This window comes from Syngnathus leptorhynchus, chromosome 12, assembly GCF_054491065.1.
Source record: "Syngnathus leptorhynchus isolate UIUO chromosome 12, UIUO_Slep, whole genome shotgun sequence".
Taxonomy (NCBI): domain Eukaryota; kingdom Metazoa; phylum Chordata; class Actinopteri; order Syngnathiformes; family Syngnathidae; genus Syngnathus; species Syngnathus leptorhynchus.
In genome coordinates, this window is record NC_141206.1 from 2,649,524 (window position 1) to 2,665,334 (window position 15,811).

Below are 15,811 nucleotides of genomic sequence, written 5' to 3' on the forward strand. Positions count from 1 at the left end.
AAGTTTCAGGAGAGACATTTTCAGTCCACCAAACTGATTTGATCATTTGCACATCATAAACGGTGTTGCTGAGTCAGCTCGGTAGTTAGAAGGTGCTTTCTAAAGTTATTTCTACTATTTATTATTATTGCTGATGTAGCGATGTGAGCTGCCTTACTCGCTGCACCACTCTATCTGATTGTTGCAGTGTCATACATTTGATTCCAGAAGCTTGAATCCAAATCACAATAAAAACATGGGATAACGTCAAATGTAGTCGAGGAATAAGCTACTCCACCACTGAAGAACTGGTTAGTAATTTCTAACTTATCATCATTCCAATTGAAGTAAATTATCAAATGGGGAAAATAGTGTAAATGAAGAATTTGCAACTTCAGATACTGCAGATATACTGTATATTGCAGTACCAGTTATGATGAAAAATACAAAAATAACAAAATTTCAATTCACGACATTAACCACAAAAAAGCGAATGGTGGGAGATTTGTGATGCGAATTAGTGACGTATTTTCTTCCAAGTTCATACTAGCTCCCCCATACGTCACAAGCTGTCCGGATTATTTTGACAGCTCATGGTTTTCTTTCTGTCAGTGACATGATTGATGAGACACTGACTCCAAGGTAGTCAGACATAAAAATATGAACCCAAAATAGAAGAGTAGCCTAAAATATAAAAATAAATTTGGCCTTACTGATATTTGTATATTAAGTGATATATATATATATATATATATATATATATATATATATATATATATATATATATATATATATATATATATATATATATATATATATATATATTAGATTCATATATATATATATATATATATATATATATATATAATTCCTCGTTATTTATGTTAACAACGCCGTGTATATATATATATATATATATATATATATATATATATATATATATATATATATATATATATATATATATACACACGGCGTTGTTAACATAAATAACGAGGAATTTGATCGATGGATTTAATGATTTGGAGTGACACAGATGGTTTGATAATATTGTTGTAATATGATAGTTATTTGAAATATACTTTATATATCGTTATATGGGTCTGTGGAATAATTAGAAATGCAACTTACAACGAGTCCGACGTCAGCGTCGCATATGCGGCGCATACGCAGCATTGTTTACATAAAGGACGATCGATGGATTTAATTAATTGGAGTGACACAGATGGTTGGATAAACGTGTTATTTATGTAATACTTATTTGAATAACTCTGAATGTTACGTCAGGCCCGTTCTCAGCTCCTCGTTTGTGTATATGTCACGTTATCATACCATATTGTTTAGCCTGTTGTTGATGGTTCATGTCTGTTTTTGGTGTTGGATTTTGACAAATAAATTTGCCCCAAAAGTGCGACTTATACTCCGGTGCGACTTATATATGATTTTTTTTCACTTTATTGTGCATTCTATGGCTGGTGCGGCTTATACTCCGGAGCGATTTATAGTCCGAAAATTACGGTAATCAAGAAAACCGCTTCTGAAGGTAAATGAAGTTCATTTAACATATTCAGGATGAAAACGTGATCGCCTTTCTTCACTGTCTCTACCATGCTGGAGAAAAAGATTTAGACGATTCAACTTTAGGTCAAGTCAAGGAAAAAATATTTATATAGTCCTCTATTATAGAAAAGTCTCAAAGGGCTTCACATATCCCACATTTGACAAATATTAATAATGTCCCTTAAGCTTAATCCCCAGGAGGGCAAAGAAAGACTAAAAAAAAAATAATAATAAAAACAAAACATCATGGGGGAAAGAATGAGAAACCTTCGGAAGAGGCTGCGAGCGGATGAGGGAATCCCCCTTCCAGGATGACAAGGCCGTATGATTATTTACATTCTTTATTTGTATTCTTGTACACAAAAATGTGAATGATGTGTTTCATACTAACTTTCTCTGGAGAAAATCTCATGTAGAAGACATCACTTCAGCCGGGAAGAATATGAGGACAAATAATTCATATAAAAGCCTCCAGAGGTACTAATGATGGAATTAAAGGTGTGGGTAGCTTTAGCGCTTCTCCAGCAGGCAATGCAGGTTTTCCACCATGAATAATGGATGAGTGTCAGAGCCAAGTCGCTGATGTTAAATATAGACGGCCGAGAGCACAAAACATGAATGAAACGTTAATACTAAGAGCTTAGCAAAATTATCTTTCTGGAAATTACTCACAGGCATTTGTTATTGTGCCCTCCCCCCATTCATTCAGGTAAGAAAATAAGACAAACAAGATGAGTAATTAAAATATGCTTGGCTCCAAATTTTTGTTTTAACATTACAGATTATTTCATGTGAGAGAATTACAATTTCAGGAAGACAAGTTTTGGAAACTTCATTTTGGACCAAAACGCTGAATATGGAAGCTCAAACGAAAAGCACGATTTTTGGATTATTTAGCATGTAACTGCAAAACTTTGTACGGGGTTACTTTTTCAATGCAAGCAATGAAGGTGTAATATTTTTTAAGAGGAAAATGTATTGGTTGGTGACAAATGGTATGATAATTACCGTATTTTCTGCACCATAAGGCGCTTTGGGTTAAAAGGCGCAAACTCAATTGCGGGGTCTATTTTGTATTTAATCCACACATAGGGCGCACCGCATTATAGGGCCCATGCTTGTCGTGATTTATGGTAAACAAAAGAACATCATGGGAGCAAGACAGTGAGTTCGGTTGTACTTTATTCTACTGTTTAACCATGTACTCTACTGTACTCACATTATTGTTAATCGATATTCATACGCTAAACTGTCCAAGTCCTCATCTTCTGTATCCAAATTAAACAGTTGGACAAGTTCATGCCAAGTTTCCTCTCGTCATTGTCTTGTCATTGTCACGTTGCTCTTCTGGCTTTCCAGAAAGCTCTAATTGTGCCTCGTAAGCTTCTCTTTGTCTATGCCATTTTAGAGGGTCCTAACGCTGTTTTCTTTGCACACGATAGTATTTATTTATCATTCGAGGTGGAGGTACGTACGTGATTGGTTTACCGCCCTGATCTACGTAAAATCTAATGTTCTCTGATTGGTTCATCGGGTCTCCATATTACGGCGGTATATTACGGAAGCCAGATTTTGGAATTTGGTCCACAAAATAGGCCCACCTTATTAAAAGGCGCACCTTCTTTTTTTTGACAAAATAAATGCTTTTAAGTGCGCCTTATGGTGTGGAAAATACGCTACTGTTGATCTTTGGTAGGTATTTGAGCATTTTCCCTTTGAATTTCACAGACTGAGCGTTCGGCTTTGGAGCAGTTGCCAGTATATCGTGTTTAGTTAAGTGTGTATACAAATTGAGGACTACATTAAGTCATGCTTTTGATGTCATTGCCTGTTTAAAAAAACAAGAGCAATCAAGTTTTTCTTCATGAGTTTAAAGGGTGACGGTTGCAAATGGGGGATGAATGGATGGCAAAAGTGAGTAAATGCTGTTATTTTGATGCTATATTACTGATACGTGGGCTGAATTGTTGAGCAGAAGTTTCTTAGCAGTAAAAAAAAATACTGGTTGCACATGAATGAGTACATGAAAGATGTTTAAAATTTTAAGAGTAAAATGCCACCAATTAGGGGCAATCTGGATGCACCAAAGTTTTACTATTTTAAGTTCAACTACATTGTTTTGCAGTTCAAACAACTTTTGAATGTGTGAACCGTTATATCTGGCATGGGCATATTAGTGCACCGCAGCAGACCTGAATTGGATATTCTCCTCTTGAGTTGATCTCTGCTGCATCATTCGTCAGGAGACCTCATTTCAGGCAGAATCAAAGTAGTTAACTGTGTGACTGTTTTGACTCTTCCTTTGGCTTTTTTGAGTCTTTTTGTGATGTTTTTTTCTGAAACCTTGGCATGGAAGGAGAAAAGGAATGTGAGAACAGAAGAACCATTCCCATTCCCGTTGACTTGATAGCAGTGTGTCTCAGGCAGAATTGCGATAGAAAACCCTTTGCCTGGCAGAAAATTAAATGTGTGAAGAGGTGCATGCATTACCCCTAATCTTTAAGGGAGTATTGTGTTTGGTGTACTGTGCTTTTAACATAATGACCAGTGATGGGCATTCCGTCCCAGGGATGGAACGGACGGCCTAGCCTATCTTGCAATCCACTCAAAAGGTACACCCAACTGGTTAAGAAAGCTGACTTTGTTGTTGTATGTCACAAGACCACAGGGCTAAGTAAAGTTAAGATCAAAATTTCGGTTTTTGAAACATTCGCAAGAAACCATGCCTGAACGACAGGGCTACGTGTGCTTAAATACACCCATTGAAACTGTGACAAAAAATGACGTCATGACATAAATCCGTTTTCTTTTATTTGTGCTCGGAATAACGATCATGACAAAAGCAATGATGAAACCCCTTTTAAAATAAGTGGACAGAAAGACGGATAATTGTATTATCAATAAGGCCGAACTGACAATGAGGGAACGGTGCCAAGGTTGAGATCGAAGGAAGGATTGGCAAAACGTTGATACAATATACGTATACAATGTTCACTGTAAATTAATTTATGCTTTAAAAAACAACACACACCTATCAGTTTGTATGATTTGTCTCACTTTACTCTTTTTGCTATAAGTTGACTACTGACTAATGAACGAAACTGTGCAGCGTTCATATGCACACGCACTCAAATTAAAATCCTATGGTAGTAAATGACAGTCTGTCCACGAGCAAAGTGAGGTACTGAATTAAACTCACCTGAGCATCAGCTAGTATGTCATTTTCACTTTACCATATTATTAATCTCTCGGTTCTGGTGCTGATTACATACACGGTCTTTTTCATTTGGCCCAGCAATCAACCTCCCAGACCTCAGTGGCACATACGTCATTTGTTACAGCAGCACACTCTGTGCCCTGAGCAGCAGCTCACACGGTGCGTAAAGACTTTAAAGTCTTTCTCTCCAAGCCACACATCAACTGCTTCCATGGATAGTTGGCTGGGAGTGGAAATTGGCATCTCTAAGTTTTAGAAGCCTGCAGTGTCTCCAATGGCTCATCCTTGACTTTATTATTCACACTGGCACTTAATGAAAATGTTTTACAGCATGGGACTTTTAGCTTTAAAATGATTCTTGATTAAATTTTACTCCTGATGCTTCACAGTTTGATGTTTTTGTAGCAGTGTTTGCACATGTCTGAGTTCAGAGGACACCCTTAATTAGGCATTACTGCGCGCTAAATTGGAATTATCACAGCTCTTTTCTGTTCCGAAATTAAAAGGAGACACAAAATGCATTAGGTGCATTAAGTAATGTTCAGGGTTTCCTTGAAGGTCTAAAAAAAAAGAAAGTCAACAAAGAGCAACAAACGCAAATGGAATACTTAGTGTTTAAATACAGCAGCTAAAGTGTCCTATAGAAAGCCTCAGGAAAAAGAGAAAATTGTAATTGCATTCTTTTGTTTTTTTTTATTTAAACACCAGTCACTTTCAGTCAATTTGCAGGGGGTTGTTTATCTGATATGAAAATAACTCATATTCAAAAATGTTATAAAAATATGTTTAGAAACATTTATATAATATATAAAACAAATATTACAAAAACGTTTTCAAAATGATTTCACACAATAATGAAAATGCACTACTTCATCCCTTCTAATGTAATGACTGGGACACTTGGCCTCCAAAGTAGTCTTTTTATCTTTAAAGTAGTCTTTTTATCTTTAAAGTGATTAAGACAGAGTACCCCAAGATACTGTCCATACTGTGTTTCGAGTCGCAAGTACAGGCTGTAATGGGTTCCATGAATACATTAATTTCATTGCACTCAAATTTAAAATGTGATCTGAAAAATACAATTTCTTGAACCTGTATTGGAAAAATAATGAACGAATATTTCTAGAATCGCTTACTCTATCGATTATTACATTGAATAATGATAATTTTGCATAAAAGTGTATTACAAGACCATTATGCCCATTTACTCTTTTTTTGTATTGTTTCGATGATGGAAAAAAGAACAATTAGAGAATATTATGCTAAAATAATTAATCTTGTACTCAGCGAACTGATTCAGTTACTGGTGCAATTATTGTTTTCTAAAGTAATATAAGACGTTTGCAAGTGTTTTGAAATTAAACATCCATCCATCCATCCATTTTCTGAACCGCTTAGTCCCCACGGGGGTCGCGGGCGTGCTGGAGCCTATCCCAGCCGTCATCGGGCAGTAGGCGGGGGACACCCTGAACTGGTTGCCAACCAATCGCAGGGCACACAGAGACGAACAACCATTCGCACTCGCACTCACATCTAGGGACAATTTGGAGTCCTCAATCGGCCTATCAAGCATGTTTTTGGGATGTGGGAGGAAACCGGAGTGCCCGGAGAAAATTAAACAATTAAACAAATGTGTTTAATTTGTTTTTATGATGATACTGTTGAGAGGGTGACAAAAGAGGATTTTGACAATCATAATGTAAAAAAATGGCTGTAAATAATTACCCAATTATTAAAATAGTTGATTTGGTAATCGATTACTTGTCGAATAATCGATTAATTTTGACAGCTCTACTAATCGTCATGCACTCTCAGTAACTCTTGACTGGCGATGATGACGTCTTTGCCAGTTTGGGGTGATTTGACTTATTTGTGCATCATCTTAACTACACTCAAACAATGAGTGAGTAAGACGCTGTCGCTGAGAAAAGAACATTAGAACATTCATGTGAACTTTGCTGAGCTGAAGTTGTGCACGTCCTCTCCATCCGATAAACCCACCTGTGCATATGGATAACAACAACACTGCGCACATTACCCTTTAGATAGGATGACACCTACCCCAAGTGCTATCTGTTAGTTGCATGTAACAACCACTGACAAAGTACTAATCTTCTGAGAATCCATCTCCAACTATAACAACAGTGAGTCATAAAGTCTACAAAGATAATGTTGCTTTTTTCATGCTTTAGGCACTGGTGTAACAAGAACATTTAATAGTCAGTGCAACATGTTATAGTCGAGTCAACACATCTACTCTGGGGTTTCTGCATCTAAAACACACTATAAAAGAAGTCAAACTCCCACAAGATCTGGTTGTCTGAGGTTATTGTTTCAAGTCAAGACGATTTAAGTTACTTTGCACGTGCAAACAACCAAATTGAATTTAGAGACCCTATGGCATTCATTGTACGGGTAATTAACTTGGATTAATTTTCTATTTGCAGTATTAAAAACACAAAATAGGCCCGAGTGTCTGCCCTAGTCTTCATAGTAGGTGAAGAAATAGGAACCTTTCTCTCGTTTTCCTGGTCTTTGATTTTTTTTTTTTTTGCTGTTGTGGCTCAGACCTACTCTGAGACACTAAAAACGGTTGTAAAGATATTTACAAATTAAAACTTTAATCACCATTTGGGATTGCTAATTTCTTAAACATGCACATTAGAGGTCAATATGTTCTATTCATAAGTTTACAATGTTACCCAATGCGCCTCCGAGCCGCCTCACATGTAACATGTATAAAGATAACAATTGTATATGGTTATGATCAATTAATACATTTTTGATACCTTATTAATTATTATAATACATTAATAATGATATACCGTAATTTTCGGACTATAAGTCGCTCCGGAGTATAAGTCACACCAGCCTAAAAATGCACAATAAAGTGAAAAAAAAACATATATAAGTCGCACCGGAGTATAAATTGCACTTTTGGGGCAAATTTATTTGTCAAAATCCAACACCAAAAACAGACATGAACCAGCAACAACAGGCTAAACGATACGGTATGCTAACGTGACATATACACAAACAAGGAGCTGAGAATGTGCCTGACGTAACCTTCAGTTAATCAAGTAAGTATTACATAAATAACACGTTTATCAAACCATCTGTGTCACTCCAATTCATTAAATCCATCGATCGTTCTTTATGTAAATAAAGCCACGTATGCGCCGCATATGCTGACGTCCGACCCGTTATAAGTTGCATTTCTAATTATTCCACAGACCCATATAACGATGTATAAAGAATATTTCAAATAACTATCATATCAAAACAATATTATCAAACCATCTGTGTCACTCCAAATCATTAAATCCATCGATCAAATTCCTCGTTCTTTATGTCAACGCCACGCGTGCGCTGCGGAGATCTAGTATATAACTATATTGTAGCGTTCACAAAGTACCAGGAAAGACGTGGATTTGGTAAACGGCTCTTTATTTAACAAAACAAGAGTTCAACGAGCCAACAACTATTGAACTTCCATCCACGGAGGAGAGTGTGACCGGGCGTGCGTAAAAGCCATGTCCGAGCCCCATCCACCGTCCCCGGACAGCCACCCGGACGAGCGCCGGCCCCCGACTTCCATCCACTGAGGTGAAAGAGAGCTCCCGTCGAGAAGGATCGGGCGTGTGTAAAAGCCATAATAGTTTTTCAAACCTTCTTTGTCACTCCAAATCATTAAATCCTTCAAACTCTTCGTCCTCCATGTCACTTACAAACAAAGCCGTTGATGATGCCGGTAGTACGTGGGGCCCTTCGTCATCTTCGTCATCTCGTGACCAAATCCTTTGCCCTTTATGTAAACAACCGCCGCGCGGCACGGGTGACGTCACTTGCAGTTCAAATGACAGTAATCCTTTGCTACATCGCGGTTCGTTTATCGCGGTTTCACTACATCGCGGATTTTTGAATTTTGAAAATTTGTGAAAATAAATCACATATAAGTCGCTCCTGAGTATAAGTCGCCCCCCACCCAAACTATGACAAAAACCGCGACTTATAGTCTGAAAATTACGGTAATTCTTATTTATTTATTCAGTAAAATCGGAGAATGTTCAGTTGAGAATAAATCTGACATAATGATTCCATGTTTCATGTTAATAGCATTTTCTCATTATTACGTGATATGCTTGAGGTTTATGAAAATTGTGATGTCTGCAGTGTTGAAATACACATCAGTAAAATGTTACATAGTCATCTAAATAGAGCATTCCAGGCCCCATTTTTGTAACTAGTGCACGTTTAGAGCAAAGCTCAGTCTGTGTTTTCTTTTGGTATTTTCTTAGACTAGTAGAGCAGGTAAATGAGGGCGTATGCGCCGTTGTGGGTAGGAGCCAACCAAAACATCTCTACCCATTCCCTTTAAAATCCGTGCAGTTGAGGCGTAGATGGTCCTTGACATTGGCTGAAGTAGAAACGTGTGAAAAGTGTGTTAATACACAAGATCTCCCCTTGGGGGTGATGTGGTTGACCATACCAATTGGATACAACCTTGCAACCATACATGCGGGACTCTACCCTTGACACTCAAATCCACCCGTCTGTAGTTGTGTCATCTGGTGAAACAGGCGCTATTAAAATGTATTTATTATTTATTAGAAATCATTTGTTCAGTGAATTCCTTTCTACAATGATTCAGTATGTGTGTGTGTGTGTGTGTGTGTGTGTGTGTGTGTGTGTGTGCGTGCGTGCGTGCGTGCGTGCGTGCGTGCGTGCGTGGGTGTGTGTGTGTGTTGTGTGTGTTGTGTGTTAGGGTTAATTGTGAAGGTGATGCTAAAGATATGCTCTTTGCTCCGCTGAGTTCACAATCCTCTCGTCAAGTTTAATGATGAATTAGGAAGGCTAAGCTCACTGAACGTGCACTAAGAACAAATGCTGACCAAGGAGATATTTCATATTAGTATTTATACTTTCGCATTTCCTCATACAGCGGGACTGTTGATTCTGTTCAGCATGCAATTTAATTTTGCATGTTATTTAAGTGTAGAATGGAAGGATGGTGACTGTTTTTAACAAGTAAAAGGCATAACAGCCAGAAGACTAACACTGACTACTTCATTGACCTGAAATAATCGAACTCAAGAAACAGTCGGCTTGCACAAGTAGTGTATCCAACAAGAAGGACGGGCATTGGGCAGATGCATAAACATAAATTTGTATGTGTGCTCTACAGACATACATAAGTCATTTCCATGATAACATTTGTACAAGCATCCCATCAGTCATTTTTGTATGTTTATTCTTCCCGTGTGTATGCCTTCAAGGATGAATGGCAATAAAAGTGGATAGGTTTCATGCAAAAACTCCATAGATGCGAAACAAGAGACTGCCCGTTTATTATTTGAGGTAAATTGAGGACGGAGTTCTGCTTTGCGCATCAGAGATGATCTGATTGCCCTCTTTCTGATCCCAACACCATTGTGGTAGCGGACTGAAATTGATATTTGGTTTGAAAACAGTTCTTCACTATTACAAAAAACGTTAAGTGTACAGCTCATGAACCATTTCCCATCAAACTAGAAACACTTGGTTTGGTTTGTTTGGGTTTATTTGCAAAGTGAAACAAAATGCTGGTAAAGTATCTGTTACCCAAATAGTTTCATGACATTTTATTGGTGCTATTTTTCTTAATTTGCTGAGTCCTACAGTTATTAGTCAACGAGGGACTGTTCAATTAAATGCAGGTCACCTTTCCCCCAACTAAAAATTCTGTTCATCTTGTTCATCACGTCCCCGGTTGTTTTATTATGTGTACATGTTACCATGGTTTCTGTTTGCGTTGCCCCTCCCCTCCTGTGTTACCTCACAATCAATGTAATCACAGTCACCTGCCTCTTGTTACCTGTCGCATATTCAAATCCTGTCTGCGTGTCACTCCCTTGTCGGATTATTTTATGTCTTCTGTTTCTCGTCGTTTTATTACGTATTTCTGTTTGGTTAGTTTCGCTGCAATTTGATCTGTCCGTCTGTCGGTTACCCCTGTCACTCTGCCTCCGTTAAGTTATGTTAGTTTGCCGGTTCTGTTGTTCTGTTCCTCTCATCCTCCCTTCCAACTACCTTTTCCGTCAATAAACCCTGGTCCAAGCTGCATTTGGTCGCCCTGGCTTCATTCCGATTCTGACAGAATAATCCAACCATCTCAGCGACCAGCGCCTGGAGCACCTTCCACCACCAGCTCCCGTTCGCGACGCCCGATCCGCAGCCGCCATCGGAGTTCCTCCCGGTGCCATCAGGCTCCACCCCAGCGTCGCCGGACCCACAGCCAGACCTGCGGCCTTCGCCGGACCCACGATGATCCCTGGCCCCGCTCCCACTGCTCTGGCGCGTGGTGGTTCCTGCCGCTGCGCACAGCTCCGCCTTCCGAATGCCGCCGATTGTGGTCTGGACCCTCCGAATGCCGCCAATTATGGCTCTGGCTCCCCGAATGCCGCCAATTGCGGCTCTGACTTCCAAATGCTGCCAATTGCGGCTCTGACTCGCCTGTATGCCGCCGATTGCCGTTCCGTTCCCCGAGTTTCCGCCGAGCGCGGTTCTGTTCCCTGATTTTCCGCCAAGTGTGGTTCTGTTCCCGGAGTTCGCGCAGAGCGCGGTTCTGTTCCCCGAGTTCCCGCCAAGCGCGGTTCTGTTCCCCGAGTTCCCGCCGAGCGCGATTCTGTTACCCGAGTTTCCGATGCAGCAAGGGATTACTGTCATCTGAACTGCAAGTGACGTCACCCTTGCCGTGCGGTGGTTATTTACATAAAAGGCAAAGGATTCGATCATGGGATGACGAAGATGACGAAGGGCCCCACGTACTACCGGCATCATTAGCGGCTTTGTTTGTAAGTGACACGGAGGACGAAGAGTTTGAAGGATTTAATGATTTGAAGTGACACAGAAGGTTTGAAAAACTATTATGGCTTTTACGCACGCCCGGTCCTTCTCGACGGGAGCTCTGGATGGAAGTGGGGGGCCGGCGCTCGGCCGGGTGGCTGGCCGGGGACGGTGGATGGGGCTCGGACATGGCTTTTACACCCGCCTGGTCCTATTTATCGAGCTCTATTCCACCTTCGTGGCTGGAAGTTCAGTCGTTGTTGGCTCGTTGAACTCTTGTTTTGTTAAATAAGCCGTTTACCAAACCCACGTCTTTCCTGGTACTTTGTTAACGCTACAATATCGTTATATACTAGATCTCTGCAGCGCACGCGCGGCGATGTTGACATAAAGAACAAGGAATTGGATATATGGATTTAATGATTTGGATTTCAACATATTGAACCTTCAATTGATTCTGTTGCTGTGTCATCTTTGTATGAATGACACATTCACCTTCTTCCCATGGCAACATGACGGGCCAAATATAATAGTGTGAATGTATGCATGAGGCATTTGAGCATTTTGAAAGTAGAAAGGTGCCAAATGAACACAGCCTGTGTTTATCATTCCTCCTCTGATTACGGATTCCTAAATGTACCCTGATAACCATGACAAATATGCAGAGCATATAAAATCACAGAATACCAATGTAATCAAAGCATTGCGATGCGACTATGTATGCCTGTCGAGCCCTATAAATCATCGCAAACAGACACACAAGAACATGCGTGTCAGTAAGAGACATGAGCAATTCTTATCTTTACTGTATGTTTGCTAAATACAGTGGACTCCCGCTATTCTCGGGAGATGGGGGCTGAGCGAGGTCTCGAATAGCTTTGTTGTTTATCGTTGTGAACTGCATGGGGAAAACTGACATGACCACGTTATGTGATCGCCGAAGTAGCTTCCATAATGAAAAGCTATTTGACGTTACAACCACACTAATGAGCAATGTAGTTAAAGTAGTAACACTGCTACTTGTAATTTTGCTAATCCCCAACACTGCATTTCAACATGTCTGTAGTGCACAGCATGTGTGAGAACACATGAATGAGGGAGAATGTGCGTCCAAGGATGTAGAGGCCATTCAGATAAGTGCAGGCACGCTACATATGCAGAAGAGGATTTCCTAGTCGAGCTGCAGAAGGAACATCACTGACAGACAAGTGCGGCAACAGAGTATGAGTGTGTGTGTGTGTGTGTGTGTGTGTGTGTGTGTGTGTGTGTGTGTGTGTGTGTGTGTGTGTGTGTGTGTGTGTGTGTGTGTGTGTGTGTGTGTGTGTGTGTGTGTGTGTGTTACACTTTCCAACCACCAATTAGCTTATTCAAAGTGCTTGGACATAATTTATCGACAGCAGAAGTCTCTCAAAGCTGCACTCTCATCCATTTGTTTAACACCCCATATTATTAGGAACAAGCACATACTGATTGATGAGTTTAATGTGCATCAAACTGTGTATATATATATATATATATATATATATATATACACACACACACAAATATAAACTCAAAGCACTATGATTATTATTCGATCAGTGCATGAACAGTGCAGGATATTAACATATTTTTATGTAATTCCTAAAAAGGCTATAGTTTTGGTGATTTGTTATGTCTAAAGGCATGGATAGAGACATTGTCAGTGTATTCACATTCAGCATTCATATTCAGTTATATTACTTAAAAGGTGACCTCGTAAACATATAAGTAGTAGTAATCAGGCTCTCCAGCCAACTATGGCTTAGGTGCGCTTGGGCAAGGCATCTAGCCTTATGTAACAATACTATGCTTTATGTCACAATGTAAGTTTCAAGTATTGACTGAAGGGGGTCTTCATAAAATCAAAATCAAGCCTACTGAACTGCACCTTTCTTATTAAAATTAACCCTAAACCTGTCTTTTTCAAAAACTCTTCTGCAACTTAAATTGAAAAACTTACAGAGTATAACTACCTGCAACAGAAAAAAAAACGTTTCTAAGAGCCATTACAAATCAATAAGCATCATGTGTTAAAGCATAGAGATAATGTTTATAAATGTAGTGATTTTCAATGTTTCAAAAACAGAACTAAACCCACTAAGCCAGACTCAGCAAATGGGGGTATGATGACAGGTGGGGGTGAACAGCAGAAAAAATAACATGCAAGATGTGCAATACCATCCTGAAAACAGGACTTCCATTCATAGATATGTCAATACGAATAAAGAAAACACACAAGCTTCCAAAAAGACAATTCTGGTGAAATCTGTGAAAAGATTTGTTCAAATAATCCCAAATACATTTCTAACATGCACTTAAATGTGATTAAACCCAATGAAGACTAAAAATGGTCTCAAATTGATGATGCTGCACCCTCTGCTGAATCCAATCAAAGCTATACAAATGGTCAGTCCAATATATACAGTAATGTCCCTAAAATTAGTGAGACACTGCAGACTTACTCTGGTCTGGTCTAACAGTCTCAAACCAAAAAGTCAGAACCAGGTGCCCTCAAGATTTTAACATTGCCAACAGCAAGATACCACATACCTTTAAATCGCCGTTTTGTTTGGATCAATCACTGCCTGGCGTATTTATTTATTTATTTATTTATTATTATTTTGTTTTATTTTTATTTATTTATTTATTTATTTATTTATTTATTTATTTTTTGGGGTTATTTCACTCACCATGTGCAGAGTTGTGAACAGCTAAGAGACAGCACCAGATCAACAGCAGGTTGAGTCCTGTCCTCCTCAGCATTTCGCTAACGTCTCCATAACATCCAAACAAAACCAGTTCCATGGTGTCCTGATCCAGTCCCGATGAACCCCAATGAATAGCAGGGACACCCAACCTCAAATTCCGCAATGTTGAAAATGTTCAATGGGATCTAATTAACACTTTAAAATAAAATAAAATGTGTAACGGGAGCCACAGGATGTTGGGTTAGGCGGATGAAGAGGAAAAATAACCTCTCGTCTCCTCAAAAATTAACCCACACAGGTTGGGCTAGGGCTCCCCAAAAAGAAAATGTGAATTCCAAACAGATGTGCAAGATAGTTAATTTCCTCTCTATTGAAGAAGAAAATAAGTTCCAGAAACTATGACGGCAGAGTCTCCATCACCCCTTGCACGACGCAGCAGTGGGTTCCCAGTTGAGTGCGGTAGAAAAAAGGTTCAAATCCACGGAGCCTTCACGGAGGTCTGCTCCGTCTGCCAGGGAGAACGGAGAGAGACGCGTAACGCGTGGAGTGGAGTGAGAGAGTCGGACATCTCTCTCTCTCTCTCTCTCTCTCTCTCTCTCTCTCTCTCTCTCTCTCTCTCTCTCTCTCTCTCTCTCTCTCTCTCTCTCTCTCTCTCTCTCTCTCCCCAAAAGAGGTGGCGGGGGGAAGAGGGTGTTACCTAGAGCCGGTACGCAACCATTGATCTAACGTGGGTGGAGGTAAAGCCTGGAGTTGAAGCACAGAAGAAGCCCAACCGAGCGAAACAGCAGGAGCCCATCTGTAGAGGGCACAGCAGCGGGGAGAGATTATCTGAACTCTCCTGCCCTCTCTGGTCACAGCGGGAATTTAAACACTTCTCACCTGATGTGAGAGGTATGCATAGAAAAATCCCCGATTTCTAACATGACTTTGTTCCAACTGCATTGACAATGTATGAAGAACATGCCAAATGTAAGCTGTTTAACAAACAGCATATTCTTTCTCACTGACTTTCCCTAAAATGAACCAAAATACACCAGAATAAAAATGCATACACTATTTTGAAAAAAAATGTCCAGGGTTCCCAAACTCACAATCTGCGGGTCATTTGTTGCCCACTTTATGATACTTTACAGCCTTACTTAACCTCAAAGTTTAATTAGTTATGCAACCACCACGTTTGTCATTGCATTCAAGTCATTGCCCTGGGAGTTTTGCGTGTGTTTTTTATTTTTTACCACTACCATAGGTGAGGATCATGACAGCTTTGGGTGAAATTTGGAAGCAACATCAATTCCAAGAAAAACACGGTAATGAATGTTTGTTTGGTTTTGTTTCAGTTTTTTGCTGAGCCAAAGGGGCACTCCTATGTCTTGTATGCACAGAAAAAGTGGTGCGGTGCTCAAGAATTTTGACAGCTTGACTCAACTAGACATTCTGAGGATCAAAATACCACTTATAAATATCATACTAGTGCTGTCAAAAATCCCTTAATTTTTTTCTG

General features: G+C 39.6%; 1 protein-coding gene across 1 annotated transcript in view; it reads right to left on the bottom strand.

The window, feature by feature from the left end:
- The window catches only part of dcc (DCC netrin 1 receptor), a 212,975-nt gene extending 197,821 nt beyond the window's left edge, over positions 1–15,154 (bottom strand). The window contains exon 1 of the mRNA XM_085926817.1: positions 14,293–15,154. Coding sequence (XP_085782943.1) covers positions 14,293–14,407 — 115 coding nt within the window. The 5' untranslated portion in view covers positions 14,408–15,154. The remainder of the gene's footprint in view (positions 1–14,292) is intronic.
- Positions 15,155–15,811: the final 657 nt, after the last annotated feature.